The sequence below is a fragment of the Chiloscyllium punctatum genome, chromosome 3 (genome assembly GCF_047496795.1).
Source record: "Chiloscyllium punctatum isolate Juve2018m chromosome 3, sChiPun1.3, whole genome shotgun sequence".
NCBI lineage: Eukaryota > Metazoa > Chordata > Chondrichthyes > Orectolobiformes > Hemiscylliidae > Chiloscyllium > Chiloscyllium punctatum.
This window is the reverse complement of record NC_092741.1, coordinates 91860580-91878299: the sequence shown is the minus strand read 5'-3', so window position 1 is coordinate 91878299 and position 17720 is coordinate 91860580. Positions and strand designations below refer to the sequence as shown.

The following is a 17720-nucleotide window of genomic DNA, read 5'->3' as shown; positions in this document are numbered from 1 at the left end:
GGAAGTTCTAATTCTGATTTCCATTCCAGGTTCTGAAGTTTGTTTTTCCCGTAGCTAGACAAGAATCCAAAGGTTTGGTCTTTTCTCCCCCCTGATTTACCAAGACTGTTGACCATTTGACTGGCAATCGAACTGCCACCATTCCTTGAAATCATTCCAGTTTGTATTGAGTGAACAAAAGCAAACACTCTTGAAAATCTGAATTGATAGTGGAAAAAGAACTTGACAGGAGTAACTTGAGCACTGCCTAGAATTTGCTAGAATATCTAGATGGACCTGCATTGTTTCAAGCTGTGCTGCAGTGGAAATAGTACTTCAGCTTGATCAACCACAGCAGGGGATTCTTTTTTTTGAGGAAATGGGAAAGCATGTTGGAGGTATCCTTGAGGAATGTGGCACAGTTAGGACTAATATGTCGGAGTCTGAGGAACTGGGAAAATGGAATGAAGTCCTTGTAGGAAACTGGGTACAAGGAACTGTAGTCAAGGTGACTGGGTGATGTTGGGTTTGTAGTCCATATTGGTAGACTGCCTATAGCAGAAATGAAAGCCATGAAGTCCAGGAAGAGAATAGGAGTGTTAGAGATGGACCACATGAATTTGAGAAAAGTTTAGAAATTGGACTCAAGATGAATTAATATTTCCAATTTTGTGAGGGAGGAGGAAGGGCTGTCAAGGATGTTATTGATGTATTGGAGAAAGCGTTGTGAGGGGGGATCCCAAGTAGGAGTCAACCAAGAAATTTTCCACATATCCATTCGGGTACCTGAAGAAGGGCTGATTCTCCTGTTCCTTGGATGCTGCCTGACTGCTGCGCTTTTCCGGCAACACGTTTTCAGCTCTGGGGAAAGTGTGACCGGTTAGAGGAAACGTTTTTCAAAGTGAGAATGAGATCAGCCAGACAAAGGAGAGTGGTGGTGGGTAGGGACTATTCAGACACTTTTCAAGAGAAATGGAGAACGTTCAGACCATACTGATGTGTTGAGAGTGTGTTAAGGGATTTCACATCCCTGATAAAGAAGAGCTGGCTGGTGAAAAGAAGCTGAAACTTGGAGCCAACATAAAACATCAGGAGAATCGCAATTGTAACTGGGAAGAGACCAAACAAGGGGAGCTAAAATAGTTACGATAAGAAGAAATAAGTTTAGTTGGGTGGGATTTTTATCGTTCGAGCATAAGAGGTTGAGAGGCAAGCTTACAGAAGTTTATAAAATAATGAAGGGTGTACATAGACTTAATGGTAGTTGTCTTCCCCCTAAGAAGGGGGACTTCAAGACTAGGGGTACATTTTTAAGGTGAGAGGAGACAGAACTTAAAATGACACAAGGAGCAAATGTTTTACACAAAGTGGTTCGCATGTGGAAACAATGGGTCTGCCAGGGTAGTCTTGATTTGGGGAGAAGGTAAAAGCAGGTTGATATTAAAGATGTTCAAATTCCACCTACTCTTACTATGGCATTAAAATCCATGTCCCCAGAAATAATAACGTGGGGTTTTAGTCCCAGGCATACTTTTCTTGTCCTATTGTAGAATAGTTATTAAATTGCTTCAACATAATTGCAACAATAAAATGCTTAGGGATGGATTATCAGTGTCAGAAGAGAAGACTACAACCACAGAACAAATCAGTTTAAGTATTATTTCCATACTTGCAAGATCATAGCCTGGGAGTAATGTTTAGGTTTTTATAAAGTAATAAAAGCAAGACTGGAAAAATCAAGTGTTAATTTATTTATTAGACTAGAAAGGTTAGTAGATTTCAGTTCTCAAGTTGAAATCTAAAATAGTTCAACTCTCTATCCTGGTTTGATTGAACACTTTGACCAAGTTTTGAAATAAACTGGCCGACCACAACTATTTTAAAAATCACACAACACCAGGTTATAGTCCAACAAGTTTAATTAGAAGCACACTAGCTTTCGGAGAGATGTTCCTGATGAAGGAGCAATCACCTGATGAAGGAACGTCACTCTGAAAGCTAGTGTGCTTCCAATTAAACCTGTTGGACTATAACCTGGTGTTGTGTGATTTTTAACTTTGTACACCCCACTCCCAACACCAGCATCTCCGAATCATGACAAATATTTTATCCTGTGTTAATTTATGCACATGTAAGTAACATTTCTTCATTCACTTATATTAACTTGTAATGTTTTGTCTGCTTTAGGCCTTTTTTAAACAGAACAATGTGCCTCAGGAAAGTCGTTTTAATTTAAAGAAGAATGTGGAAGAAGAATATAGAAAATGGAAATCAATGACCAATGAGAACGATATTATCACTCACTTCTCCATGCAGGGGTCTCCACCACTCTTCCTCTGTCTGCTCTGGAAAATGTTGTTAGAGACTGATCACATTAATCAGATTGGCTACAGGTCAAGATCATCATAAGATAAATATATTTTGTGAATTTAGTAGCATGTTATTAAAATTTAACAGAACTATCTGCGTATTTAAAAAATGCCACAGAATCCATACAATCCCTACAGAGTGGAAAGCAGGCCATTCGACCCAGAGAGTCCAACCAAACTTCCTGCTCTGTCCCTGTAACCCTGCATTTCCATGGCTAATCCACCTAGCCTGCACATCCCTGGACACTATCTTGGTAATAAATAACAGCATTTATGTGATTTAATTGAGTTTAAAAAAAAAGTAAGTTATTTTCCTGCCACCACACCACCCATATCATTAAGCCATGCTACATATCATTTTCTTAATTAAAAGATTATCTTCATTCCTTAGACTCCATAAGTGAAAAGCTTTGGGCTATCTTAATTGTCATTTTAATACTTTTTTTTATTTCTTTCCTACTTTTTGAAAAGTAGTTATATACAAACCCACAATCGCTACTGTCTGACCAGTTTGTTTATGCAGTATAAATGTGTCTTCCCTAAATATGCTCCTTGCAAGTTTTCGTGCACACAACTTTATTTGCAACTTTGAAGCAATAGTTAACATATCTGAAAGAATTGATGGTAAAACCTGTTCTGTGGTAAACAAACGTAGTTGTGATATTTATTATGTCACAGTATTACAGAGGACTGGGGCTTCTAGTGGAGTAATACCTAAGATCACATCTATAGTTTTCTGATGAGTGCCTTTTCTAATCTGGATTATGCAATTAAGAAGCATAGAATTGATAATGACAGTCGGGCTTCACAAAATGCCGTAAACATTATAGATTTGAAGAGGCTGGAAATTGACGACCAGTTTCAAGTTTGTTCTTTATATTAAGATGATTTAAAGAAGAGGATAAAAAGTTGAACAGATGAGAACTGAATTCAATAGAACTATTCCATGCGTGAATGAGAGTGGAAAATAATGGTTTTGTGGCTTTTCTTATTTTTTGTGATTTGATGTAATCACTGACTGTTAGTGGTTTGCTATTCTATCGACATAAAATTGTGAAATTATTGGGTGGACAGTTCCCCTGTTGTTGAGATCAACTTTGGGATCATTCAGAAGCTAAACACATGTAGTTCCCAAGCTGGTTGACTTAAATATTTTTTTGGAAGACCCCCTACTTTCTGTTGTGAAGCAGGGCAATCAAAAGTGAGGGAGGGACAAAATGTAAAGAAGACGCCTTCATTTTTATAAGGTGCAAGGTAGTTCTTAGATGGGGGTTTTTATTCAACATTGCAAGTGAAAATACCACTCTTGTGTACTCCTCATGCCATGTCACAATTGCAGATTCCTCCAATTAAAAAGGCTACACCTCATCCAAAGGAAAGCTGTAATTATAGTCTAAGAAGTTTACCTAAGATGCAGCTCATTTACAAGTTTATGAAGTAGAATAAAAATAAGGACAGAATGCCTCATATTAAATAGGCATAAATTATCTTCTATTGTCCTCCAGGTTCTAATTATGGTTCACTTAAAGACTACAATTAATGTCATTGTTCAATAACAAAGAAGTTCAACTTCTACTTATTGTATATATGGTAATGAGATTCAGTTTCTAACAATTATCAATTTTCAACTGATTAAAATTTACTTTTTCTACTCTATTCTTGTGAAGAAATTAACCTTGAATTGTAATATGATTTTATGATTATACGAATGAAAGTTTGTTTATTTGGTGCAAAATATTCAAGCACAGTAAATGCTCATTATGTAAAATGCCATTCTCTCTCAATGCTGGTATTTCACATGTTCTTTATATATTTAGAATTACACTGTTTTTGTGTAAATTGTATTTTGAAAAGAAATCTAAATTATTCTCTTGACTGCAGAGTGTTAGAGAGAATAGGAGCTCGAGCTTTGGTAGCTCATGTTCGAACATTTGCTGACTTCCTCGTCTATGAGTTCTCAACTTCTGCTGGAGGACAACAATTGAATAAATGCATAGAGATCCTTAATGACATGGTGTGGAAATATAACATCGTTACCTTGGACAGATTGATATTATGCCTGGTAAATGAAGTACACTATTATTCTCAAGATTATTTAAGGGTATCAGTACAGCAACCTAGTTTTAAAATAGCATGGTCTCTGTTCTTCTGTATCTCTAATTGATTTACTTGATTCTCCTTTCCCTTTCAAAGTAACTTATGATTAGCCAGACTTTGCGGTCAACAGAGAAACCGTGACATTTACTGTTGACTGAAGAAATCTGTCTCAAAGGTCTCCAGTGTGGATTTATGCTTTTAAAAATGTTTTTTAAGTTTAAATCTACTAAACCAAGAGGATCTGCAGGTGTATAGCAACAGTGTTGTCAGGAAGCAGGGTATGTAGTCAATTAAATTGAAATATCCTCTCAAATTTCTGATTTTCAGATAATAGTTATGATTATAGATCAAAAAGGATAGAAATGTGGAACTTTTGCTGACAGTATTGAATTTGCCTTTTAAGATTGGTAAGAGTGTTAGTTCATGCTTGGGGATCATAGTCTGGATTATAGGTATGGGTTGCAGTGCCTTAATAGTGTAACCTCTAAGTTGGAATCGCGGATAGCAATCTCTAAATTTCTGGGTTGTATCAGTTTCATTGAGTAACGATAGCAAACTTTCGACAGTATTACAGCAGAAGCTGATCTATAGTTATCTGGGGCATGACAAAGAAGGAAAATTTCATGTAGCCAGCCTCTATATTTGTACAAAACATAATGGAAGGTGGGATTCTTCTATTATCGCCACTACCTTAAGTGCACTGTACAGAAAATAAATTTCTGCTTTGTTAGCAATGATCTTCAACAAAAACTCGTATCGTTATGGAGGTTTGGATTTTATTATTAATTATAGGCTTTGCGAAGTCATGAAGGAAATGAGGCCCAAGTCTGTTACTTCATTATTCAGCTGTTGCTGTTAAAGCCAAATGATTTTAGGAACCGAGTGAGTGACTTTGTGAAGGAAAATTCTCCAGAGCATTGGCTCCAACATGACTGGCATACAAAACACATGAACTATCACAAGGTAGGTGTCTGCCATTGGTCATCTTTTATGTCAGACATTAAAATCTTGCATTAATACACTGTTATGGTTTAAGTTTATATCAACAGCAGATGTTCAATATTCATTTTCAGTTTCTTTTTGAGAATAGTTTTCCATGCATTTTGTCAATCACATTGAGCTCTTGTATAGACAAAATCTCAGTCATGATGTACTCCGTGCAGCAGTTTTAAATTTTAAACTTGTCAGAAATTAAGCATTTTACTTTGTGAAAGCTTGTGTTATGGCAAACTGGAGAAGTGTACTGTTGCTGTAGCCCCACTACTCCATAGGTGAAAACAAAAAGATTTTTCCAGCTACAGAGATGACCAATTCAATACCTTCATTAAATTTGGTTTTACAAAAAGATTTAGCAACCACATTTATGAATAAATACAGTTAAAGATTTGTTAGCTAAACAAAATTTATTCAATAAAGGAGCAATAATTGGCTAACATACCCAATCAGTAATGTAGAAGGACTTTCCCTCTTCAGGGAAAAAGTAATAAATCGTTTTCTGCAGAGATTGGCTTACAGCAAACAAAACATTTTGACCAATGAGTTATTTTTAAAAGCAAAAAGATTAGGCATACTGTGTTCCAGAGTTTATTGCTCTGATGATCCCATGGCCAGAACCAGTCACTATTCACATGTGAAGTTCTGTTGTTGCTTACCTACCTTCAGGGCAATAGTAGATGGGCATCCCACATCCCATGAACAAAAGTAAGCAACCCTGACAGCTGAATGGTGTGAATCTCAATTTAGAATGAAAAGGATGATGACATCTTGCTCTGTACAGTCTGTCTGGCACCTACTCACTGTTAAATTGCCCCTCCAAAATGAATCTTAAGTAATGGCTTTCCTTATAATTTTCTCAGATTATGATTTTGATTAGTCGTTATAGCATTGCAACATGCACTGCAGTATGCTGCTGCAATTGTGTATCTAAAGAAGTTGTTTCGGCAAGCAGGATGCAAAAGTAGCTTTAATATTTGACTGAAACCGCTAAAAGTATTTCAATTCAGAACACTGCTCCAAGGAACTCCTTTGACAATTCCCTTGCTCTGAGGTGATTGGCCTCCAACAGCTTCAGCCATCTTCTTTTCACTAGATGTAATTCATTCACATTAGGGGCAGAGCCCCACCGCTCACCTCACCGAAGCCGTGAGCCAAGTAGTCACAGATTGAGCATTGGTGAACAGGTTATCGGTGAGGAAGTGTTGCTTGATAGCATTGTTGATGACACTTTATGCTGTCAGTTTGAGCTCTCATCATAATGTATCTAACATTTTAACTGTAAACTGGTCCAGTTGTATAAGGTGAGTGCAATTAACCTAGTTTTCTTCCATCATTCTAATTTAGTTAAATATTGGAATGAAATACAGGGTATCCTGCATCAGCAGTTTTGTTCCCTTTAAATATAATTTAAAGTATGTTAGAAGTCGGCTTTTCCATTTTCCTGCTGTGATCCTAAGGACCTTGATATTTGCTGAAAGTCATCTATGCAATCTGTCTTTTAAATTTCAAAGCAAACTTCATAGCAGATTTCATGAACAATATTAGTATTTTTGTATTTACAAGAAATACTTGTCATCAGCAGCATGCCAATTGCAGATCACATTACTCAGAAAATTGTGGCTCCAGTTTTGAGGAATGGTCTAACATATCTGGAACTTTACATTGTTTGATGGTCTAAGAATCTTTATGACAAGCCACTTCAAAAAGAGGAAAATTAATATAATTTTGATATGACCAAAATCAGATTTACAAGTTGTACAGTAAGCATCCATTGTGACTCAATCAAAATTCTAGATGTGAGATATGGTGTTTAACTCATTTTCTCACTTGCAACCATTATAAAGTAATCTTTAGAGGCTTAAGAACTGACCTTTATTTCATTTTTTTTGTTGACTTAACACATACTTTTTCCCTCTCTCCCTCCTGCCCCACCTCCATTAGAAGTAAGAAAAGCATATTCTTTCGCATGTTTGCAAGTGTAGGAAATCAATTTTTTAATTGAATGTTATGAACAAACTTTATTTGCCTTCAAAGTTTATCAGAGGACCATTTCTAATGTAGAAGGGATCCACTATATTTATTAGAATTCAAAAATATCATACCACAGGAAGCTACAGTTTGTGGCCAGAATTTACAAAATGATCAAGATGGAGCATGGTATTAATCTGGAGTTGAACTAACCCACTTCAAGTAGTCTGCAGTTTGGTAATTCCATTCATTGAATTCATCAGCATTTAGACCCATCAATTCATTACAGATCCTTTGCAAATTTTGGTTTGCTTAACCGAGACAAATATAATTACTTAATTGAAAGTGTTGCAGAAAATATGAAGTAGTCGTTGATTGTGGTAGTGAAATGTTTTTCCATAACTGCTAAGTTTACAATATTCATTGACACTGATTATGTTGAAGTTTTGTGTCCTGATGGTAATCGGGCAAACATCATATGTCCACTTTACAGATGCAGTCCTCTGTTTTTAAGCACACGTGAGAATATGACTTGAATCAAGTGTAGAAAGGCATGAGAAATGTGAGACACAAATTTGGCATGGCAGAGGTCCACCAGGAAGAGGAAATGTCATTGTAGCATTCTGGATAGAACGTCTGTTGCCTTCTGGTTGTGTTTTTCTTGTAAAGTATCTAATATTTTCAGCATCCTTATCATGAAGAATGAGCTATAATGGCATTCAAGCTAATTTTATGTTTTGAGTAGTGACTGTTGAATGAAACGCAAACATTTTTAAGTTGAAAGCTTTGCCCTGATATTAACAATCATTATTAAAGACTGTAAGCATTTTGTATAAATTGCTGCTCTTGAAAATGAAATTCTGCTGCTAATTAGCATTGAAAAAGATGAGATTGAAATTGCAAAACATTTGAAAGAATGGTGCTCAGGAATAGAATTCATTTTAATGTCAATCGTCTTAAGGCTTTCTACTTGCTGTTCATCTCTTTCAGAAATATCCTGAAAAGCTGTATTTTGAGGGCCTGGCCGAACAGGTTAATCCCCCCGTGCAGATTCAACCTCAATATCTCCCTATTTATTTTGGAAATGTCTGCCTTCGGTTTTTGCCAGTGTTTGATATTGTAATCCACAGATTTTTAGAATTACTCCCAGTTTCAAAATCTTTGGAAACACTTCTTGATCACCTCGGAGGCCTGTATAAATTTCATGGTAGGTTTCATGTACTTCAAGATATCTAATAGTGCTTGTCTCTCTTCCTTGTGTATTAACTAGGTGGGTATGTTTTCTACTATTTGTATAATTAATTTTTTTTAAATTTCAATCTTGTGTCTTTGCAAGGCCAGTGATCTGATACGATTTACTAAACATCAGATTTGCTCACAAATTATTTATTTATTATGTTTATTTTGTTACAAAATACAGTGAGAAGTGCTGTACAGTGGCACCACTTTCTAATTCTATCTTAAAACACTGGGAAAAAAGAACAAAACTTAGAACACAGAGGCAGAAAAATATAGTGCTCCACTATGGGCCTGGTGACCAATAATGAGTCAGTTTTGGGTCACTTTGCAGCAACTGGCAATGTCAAGCTAACTCCTACTGAGCTCATACTCCACTGCAGCAGTCAGGAGTCTGCTCTAGAAGTATCTCATCAATACAGGAGCACGAGGCTCACTTGGTGGCTGTGCTAAGCCTATCTTCAGTAATTGCAGGATGAAAGTTTTTATGCCTTTGCGCCACCATCAAGACAGTCTCGTGAAAGATTGGAAGTATAGTGCCGATGTTCTGCCACGCCACCGATATGTAGGAGATATGATCAGTAAGGTGAAATGTTGAAATATTTTCCCCCTATTGGAAAGATGCGTATCCAATATTACAACTGAAGCAACATTTTTATAGCATCCTTGCCTTGAGTGTTTTACATGGGTGAATGTGTGTGAAGTGGAGGGAGGAAAAGAATTATCAAGTGCAAGAACTGAAGTACAAAAAAGGAAGAATTCTGTGTGTTTGGGCAGGATCAGGGATTGTGAAAGTCGAAATCACATCAACAATAAGAGGCTTTTTACTGTGTAGATTGTTAGGCCTAGGAAAAGTGCTCTTGTTCCTCTTTACCCACAAACTATGCTGCAGAAATGCTTATCACTCTTGCTTCTTTTATCTGCCAGGTTTTCCCAAGCCAGGAAAAATTGACGCTCTCGGTGAAAAATAGAAAACCCATTAAAATGAAGGCATAAAAGATTTACTGGTCAAGTCACATTCCAAGGGTTGTTTGGTCACTTGCCCATAGCAGTTAAGGCCACGAGATCATTTTTAAAGTTTTGAATGTTTTACCTTCCCACTTGATCCAAACCTATATGTTTTCGGGGTTAAAAGGTTCCCCAGAGATAACCCACTGTGCAAAAAATATTTTTGCACGTTATGATTTAGAATCAAATGTCTGGAAGAATGGTGGAAAACAGATTCGGCACAACTTTTGAAAGGGAATTGAACAAATTAGAAGAGTGAAGGATGCATGCTGGGACCTGCAGTCAGAAAATTGCTGAACAACAAACATCTTAATACTGCATCAGTCGAATATCAAGCTCAGGAAAGCTCCAATTATGAGGCTTTATGAAAATGAGGCTGCAACCTTAGATTCCTGCATCAAATAATGACTTAAAAGGTGCAAAAAAGTCATTTGAGAAATTTGTCTGAAGTAATAAAATTAAGTTTGCATACTCTACAACAATCCAGAAGTTTTCAGCTTAGGACAATTCGCAAAATGAATGTGTGAAACTGCTGTTAGTAAAGAGACAAGATTACACTTGTTTAAGTGTTGTATTTGTGTTCTGGAGTCTGAAGTTGAGATTTTCTCTTGGGAGTGAAATTGGCTTTATACAACATTAGGAACAATGTGTCACAGGAGACCTGTTAATCTTTCATGCTCTTTGAAAGAGATTAATCACTCTTCTGTGATGATGCTACTCCTTTAACAAGTTCATGGTGTCCTTGGATTTTTTTTTCAGAGAGGTCATAAAAGACACAGACTCTTAAAAACTCTAGGTTGACGAGTTTTAGGGCCAATTTAATAATAATGAACAGATACTGCCTCAGACAAAAGGCTTTAAAGTTTTTAGGAAAAAACATTTATACAAGGAAAGGGGAGTGGCAAGTTCTCCCAGAACCTGGCCCATGGTGGTAGATACCCCACCCTACACACACACACACCCCAATCTCACTCTTGCGCACTCTCACTCTTGCGCACTCTCACTCTTGCTCACTCTCTGTGTCTATCTCACCTCTCCTGTAAGCCCCTGTGTTTGATTTTACCTTTTTGTGCCAAAGGGTGTTTATGGGAATTATTCCAAGTATTTGGAACAACATCATTAAGTTGGGATGATCCGTTGGTTTTTCAGGTAGGTTAAGTTATTCGGGATTTTGTTCTCTTTTGTTTGTGTTTTATTCAGTAATCTTGTAAATAAATTCTGTTTTGGTTAAAATTAAGTGGTTTCACCAGTGCCATCTCTCCTGGAATGTCCACTTTACACCTGCTTAAGACAACAAGCAAATTTAGGGTCTGGGCTACTTTCTTGAAATGTTTTAAGGTCTGGCCTGGTCCATAAAACTTCCTTGTTTCTTTGCAGCTGTGTAATTTTCTTTCTTTACCATTACTTATCTAATTCCCTTTTGAAATCTGTTGTTAAAATCTGCTTCTTTCACTCTTTTCTGTAGAGAACATTCAAATCACTGCTTTGTAAGAAATCTTTTCATTTATTTTACCCCTGGTTCTTTTGCCAATCACCTTAAATCTGCCCACTTACCCTTCTGCCACTGCATAGTCTCTCTTTCTTTATTCTGTATGTACTCTTTGTGACTTTGAGCACCTGTATCAAATCTACCCTTAACCTTTTTTCTATATGAAGCCTATTGTTAATTTTCCTAGTGTGTCTTTGTAAAAAGTCTTTGGATACATTTAATTACATTCCTGATTTTGGAGAGAGTTTGTATTCTTATTTTAAATGTTTTTGCTTAAAATTAACTAAAATGTAGGGGGATCAATGTTCAATTGCATTTTTGCTTCCACTGTAGACCGACCTGTCACCTACCTATACAACACACTTCATTACTATGAGAGACATCTGCGAGATCGCACAAATCTTAAACGCAAGCTTGTTCATGCAGTCATTGGCTCTCTAAAAGATAACCGACTACAAGGCTGGTGTTTAAGTGAAACTTACCTGAAATCTGCCATGAATGCACGAGAAGACAATCCGTGGGTTCCTGATGACACGTACTACTGCAAGTTAATTGGTCGATTGGTGGAGAATATCCTTCCTCTGTGCTATTAGTTTGTCTTGTGCAGCAAATGTATATTACAGAAAGAAGTCCTGCCATAGTTAATGTAATTTATTAAGAGTATCTGTATATAAGAGCCAGAAAATACCTTTTGAAGGAAATAAATTGACTGAAAGTTTGTTCATGTAATCTTGAATTTTCTCCAGAGTTTGAAAGACTTTTTATCATTCTCATAAGAAACTTTAATCATTACTGTCAGTATGAAGTTTGCTGCATGCAGAATTTTTGGAAATGGTGTCCAAGTGTAAGTGTAAGGACAGCTTGCCAGAGGGTTACAAACAGTTTACAGGGAGATATTGATAGGTTAAGTAAATGGACAAAAAGATAAGAAATGGAGAATAATATGAAATGTTCATTTTGGAAGGGAGAGCAAAAGAATATTATTTAAATAGAGAAATCTTCAACAGAAAGGGACTTTGGGGCTATTTATGCAAAAAAAAACTCTGAAAGCTCGCATGCAGGTGCAGCAGGTAATCAGGAAGGCTAATGGAATGTTGGCCCCTATTTCAAGGGAGTTGGAGTACAGGTATCCCCTCTTTTTCAAAATTTCACTTTACGCCACTTTGCTTTTACAAAAGGCCTACATTAGGACCTTTTTTTTTTGCTAACCGCAAGAAATCCAAGAGGATTTTCACTTTTACGAAGAAAGGAGAAATGTTTCCCATATAAATTAAGGCTTCGTTGCTTTATGCCATTTCAGCTTAATGAAAGGTGTCATGGGAGCGCTGTGCTTTCACATTGTGGGGGATTCCTGTATAGGAATAGAGAACTCCTGCAGTAGGAGCTGTTGAGACCATATCTGGAGTATTGTAAGAGATTTTGGTCCCCCTTATCTAAGAAATGATATTATTTCATTGGAGGCAGTTCAGAGAAGGTTCACTAAGATACGGAGGAATTTGTTCTGAGGATTGAGTGTCTTTGGAACTCCTCACCACAAAAAGCTGTAGTACCAAGTTCTTGTGTATATTTAAGGCTGAGATGGAGTCTTGATAATAACGGGATATGGGGAAAAGGGCAGGAGAATGGGCATGAGGAGCGTTGGATGATCCATGATCCTGTTGAATGCAGAATATGCTCCAGAAGCTGAATGTCCTACTCCTGTTCCTATTTCTTATGATCTTATGTAGCAAAAGCAACTGGGCATTGACAGTTCCAGTCACTATAGTAATTTATTTATAGTTTATAGTTTATGTCATTATAACTGCGTTTGTCTAATTTCTATTCAATCCACATAATGATAAAATTCATCAATAGAAGTGGAAATATATTTGTTTTGCTGAGGTTTAGGTATTCCGGTGCCAATAATTCAAATGGAGCATGAACCAAGGAAACACTTTTTAAGTTCATTCATGGGGTAAGGGCATCGCTGGCTAGGCAGCTTTTATTGCCTGTCCCTAATTGCTCAGAGGATAGTTAAGAGTTGACCACATTGCTGTGGGTCTGGAGATACCTGTTGATGAGAACAGGTAGGATGGCAGTTTCCTCCCCTAAAGGACATTAGTGAGCCAGATGGTGTTTCTTTTTGATAATCGACAATGGATCCTCAGTCGTTATTAGATTCTTAATTCCAGGTATTCAATTAATTCAAATTTCACAATCTGCCGTGATGGGATTCAAACCCGGGTCCCCAGAATGTTATCTGGATTTCTGGATTAATAGTCCAGCAATAATACCGGTAGGCCATTACCTCCCCGTATTTTATGTTCTTTTGATTTGTAAATATTAGCTACATTAGATGAATTATTTTTAAATGTTGTATAATTGGTTTGTCCGTTACTTTTTTCAATGTACTTCATGAATGAAGTATGGTTATGTTTGATATGTATTTCTTCTACTTGTGAAAATCTTTAATTACTGTTACACCTTCAGTCTTATTTCCCTTAATCAGTACACCACCTATGGCAGGTAAATCGCCTGGTCCATTTCCAAACTGTGACTGGAGATTCAATGAATTTCCAAACCCAGCAGCACATGCCCTTCATGTAACCTGTGTGGAACTTATGGCATTATCTGTTCCGGGGAAAGAAGTTGGAAATGCACTTCTTAATGTTGTACTTAAGAGGTAACTTTGTTTGGAAATTATCTTTCTTCACTTTGGGTAGTGATGGCTTTTAAAGAGCAAGTTACATTTAAAATGTGAATGAATTGTATTTACATAATGTAAGAGCAAAATACTTGGCTAAAATTTGATTTGCTTGAATTCCATGATGGTTACAAGTTTCAGGCTTTCACCTTCTTTGAAGAATGCCGTTGAGCATGTTTCTTTCAAAAGATAAAAATGGCCATTGGGTATTCAAGTTTGGATTTTGTATTAGTGGCACATGTGCATTTTGGTCTGTGTATGAGGGGATTTATTTATTAACTTGTCAGTAATTCTGGAGCTGTTTTTTGAAAGAAATGTCAGTATGGGAAAGGGAGTCTGGGAGTAGTGGGGGTGATGGGGATTTATTTGAATAAGAATTTTATTAGCAAGCACAGTAAATACTAAGTGGCATAGTTTGCTTTCAGTTTAAAGGGTTCAAGATTGTTTATTTTTACTCAGGGAGGGAAACCCATTGTTTGGAAGCCTTCTAGTTTCAGTTCAGAGGTTGTGTAGAAAATTGAATGTATGAAACAGTCCTTTTATGTGGAAAAGGTAGAGTTGAGAACTGTTAGGAAATAGGTTACCTCAATGTAAGAGTTTTAGTTTGAAAGTTGCAGACCAGAAGTGTTTGATTTAGAATCCTGAAACGTTATGTGGAAGTCTAAGCTCACATGTGTGAATAATCAATGAAGAGGCTACCAAACTCTCAAGACTGGGAAATGGGTAAAAAAAGCAGTTAAGGAAACCCTAGTATTGATAAAGATACAAACTCTCTGGTGTTTGTATACTGTTACATGCAAGTGTTGGCAGAGATGGGATTGTCTTTTTAAATGTGTTTTGAAATTTTTTGATATGTGTCAAAATTTAATTTATCTTTTCATTTGCATAATAAACTTTTATTGATGAAATCTGATTTGCAGCACATCTTTGTGTTTCAGTGAAAGACTGCCTTGTTAAATTTAGAAAAAAGCAAAATATGAACTAACAAACCAGCTTTCAGCCTGGGATTTGACTTGTCCAGAGATTACATTGGATGGGATTGTAACACAGCACATCTGCTAGCATCTGTGAAGAGAGAAATCTTATTAATGTTTCAGGTTGATGTCTTTCCATGATCTGCTGTTCTCATGCCAAGTTATCTGCCTGAAATAATATCTCTATTTCAGACTGTACATTTTCTGCCCGATCTGCTGAAGATTTTATGCATTTTCTATTTTTACTACTACTTTTTTTCATCCACAGTGTTTTGCTTTCATGCTTGTACTTTGTCATTTGCTTCTGTACTATTTTTCTTCCAGTCAGCCGTTGGTACCGAGAGAAAACATTACTGCCTGGATGAATGCAATTGGACTTGTAATAACTGCATTGCCTGTAAGTTTTTAAATGTAGTAAGAAATTTAGTAAGTACTAATAGTTGATGCAAATAAGACTTTCGTGGCACCTGAATTCAGGGTTAATTTATAATTCCAAGTAAATGTGTTAATTGAAAATAATCTTGTGTGAAGCTTTCAAAGTCTGTCTGGGGTTAAACTTTTCTCTGAGAAACCATTAGCTTTCCATTGACATGATAATGCTGATGATTGCTATTGCCAGAAATGTTGAGTGGATGACTATTCTCAGTTGCCTCCTGTGGTTTCCCCGACAGATATCAGTTTTAAGTCAGTGTGGTTTGCTCCATGTAATATTAAACGTTAGGGTTTGTTCGGCACAGCAAAGGTCATCTTTGGTTGAATTGCTTACCTCAAAATTATTGAATCTTTTCAGGTATTTCTATTGTTTTTTTTCCTCTCCTTTTTACTGCAAAATATATCTGAAAAGTAAAAATTACCATTGGGGCATTTTTTTGTTTGCCATGAAAATTATTGGGATTTTCAATTCCTGGTGGACCATCTTGAGTTCCCTTTAGTAGCACCTTGAGTTGACATATTGTGTTCCTGACACCACACTGGGATTTTTGAATGACCAAACTAATCAATAGCAAGGAGCAAACTTCCCGAGCAATGCAGTGAAATGTGAGGGGCTGCTAATGTTGGAGAGCCAACTGAAGCCTTCCAATGTTGACATCAGCTGAGGGGGGCACAGCATCAAATTACATACCTGCACACCTCCCAATGCTTAACGCTGCCGTTTAAAAAATGCAGCTTAATTAACATTCTGAGCTGATTTTGGCAGAAAACGTGGCAGTTGAAGTAGCCAACTAACTTTTCAGCACCTGGAACGAGATCACTTCAAGATAAATTGAATTCTGTGCACTACTGGATAGTTAATAAACTACTAGTCAGGTACAACCAGCAAACTTGATTGTCATATTAACATGCTTCATCTGGGCAAAAGTATAGTATAATAAAATGCTGTGGAGTTTCATAGTAAATAATTCTTCCATTAATAAACTTCAGCTTGACATACAAATGAGTTAGACAGGAGCACACTGGGTGGGTTATGCAACCTTTGATTGTATATAAGAAAGAAGTTGCAAGGACAAGCAGTGTTATTGGAACAATGTTGTAAATGCTTTTATCACATCCCTATAAATCTTGTCTTCACAATATAGTGGAAAAATGCTACATATTGATGAAGTGAAGTGGAGTAAATTTCTGCTGCTGAAGTAGTGATATTGAGTTAGGGAGCTTATGGGTGTCACGTTTATCCTACAGCTGGGCTGTTTTCAATTCACTCACTCTTTCCTGTAAAATACCTGATGTCTAATTAACACAGACAAGAAAATGAACTGGAAAGAGTAGAATTGTCAAAAGATGGTTTAGTGGTGTTATGGTATCCCAGCATGCTTGCAAATATTCATCCAAAGGTGGGTAAGTACTTCACTTCCTGAAGCCAGGTTATACCTGGAAAAATAGGTTGGAAGATATCTGGAAAAATCAAGCTATTTCTCTTTCCTGAGTCCATTTTACATGGTTAAACAGGAATATACTGAAAACGGTAGGCTGCTGTATTGATATAGCAGCACACCAGTTCCTGCAATTCTGATATCAGAGGACAAGACGAAAGAACAATCAAGCTTTCAGTCTGCAATAAATGAGGATGATGTGGAAATGGATTCGTTGATTGTTGCCACCAGTCAACTGAGAAACTAATTTTGGAATTGCATTAAGATTTGTAGGACAAATTCAGTTGCAGTCTCTCAGATTAGTGAAGTTGTTAATATTTGGCTGTGTATCAATTAACATTTAAATTAGTTGTGAACATGCAGGCAAATGCCTTGAGGTCCAGTAAATATCAAATTGTATTTACATAGTGCCTTCGATGCTTCATAAACAGGAAAGAATGAGCTGTAAGGAGGATATTCCACTGCTTGTATGCCAGGCACCTGTAGATGCAGCTACTAATATAGGAGCAATTAAACTCACTGAAGAAATTAAAACTGGTTGAGTTCAGATATTTGAGTTGTGATTGAAGGAAATTGGGGGTGGGTGTTGGAGGCAGAGGTAAGTTCCACAGAGATTTAAGATGATAAAATTTTAAAATCAAGGCACTGCTTAGCCAGTTTATTTCAGCAGACATGAGGGTGACTGGACAAGGTTTGGTGCAAGGAAGCATATGTGTTAGTGTTACAAATTGCCTCAGAAGATGGACAGGAGACTGGCCACCATGTATTATATAGTCAAGTCTAGAGATAACAAATGCCTATGAGGATATCTTGATCTGGTGGATGGCATTAGAATGAAGTCAAATGATGTTATAGAGGTGGGCTTAGTGATAGCAAAGGTGTATGGTCAGAAGTCCATTTTTGGGTTAAATGTTACAAAGATTATGGACACTCTAATTCGTCATTTAAATAAATTGAAAATGTGTTAGCTGCGACATTTGGGATATCGAATTTGAAAATGCCTTATAATTAAGATTTTATTTGCAAAGTATTTTTGTTCTTTTATTTGAA

The 17720-nt window shown here is 36.7% G+C and overlaps 1 protein-coding gene across 3 annotated transcripts in view; it reads left to right on the top strand.

Moving 5' to 3' along the window:
* The window catches only part of med23 (mediator complex subunit 23), a 112893-nt gene that overhangs the window by 67730 nt on the left and 27443 nt on the right, over positions 1-17720 (top strand). For all 3 annotated transcript variants that reach the window (XM_072556391.1, XM_072556400.1, XM_072556381.1), the window contains 7 exons: positions 2167-2372; positions 4230-4410; positions 5238-5408; positions 8400-8616; positions 11476-11712; positions 13639-13804; positions 15124-15196. In XM_072556391.1, coding sequence (XP_072412492.1) covers positions 2167-2372; positions 4230-4410; positions 5238-5408; positions 8400-8616; positions 11476-11712; positions 13639-13804; positions 15124-15196 — 1251 coding nt within the window. The remainder of the gene's footprint in view (positions 1-2166; positions 2373-4229; positions 4411-5237; positions 5409-8399; positions 8617-11475; positions 11713-13638; positions 13805-15123; positions 15197-17720) is intronic.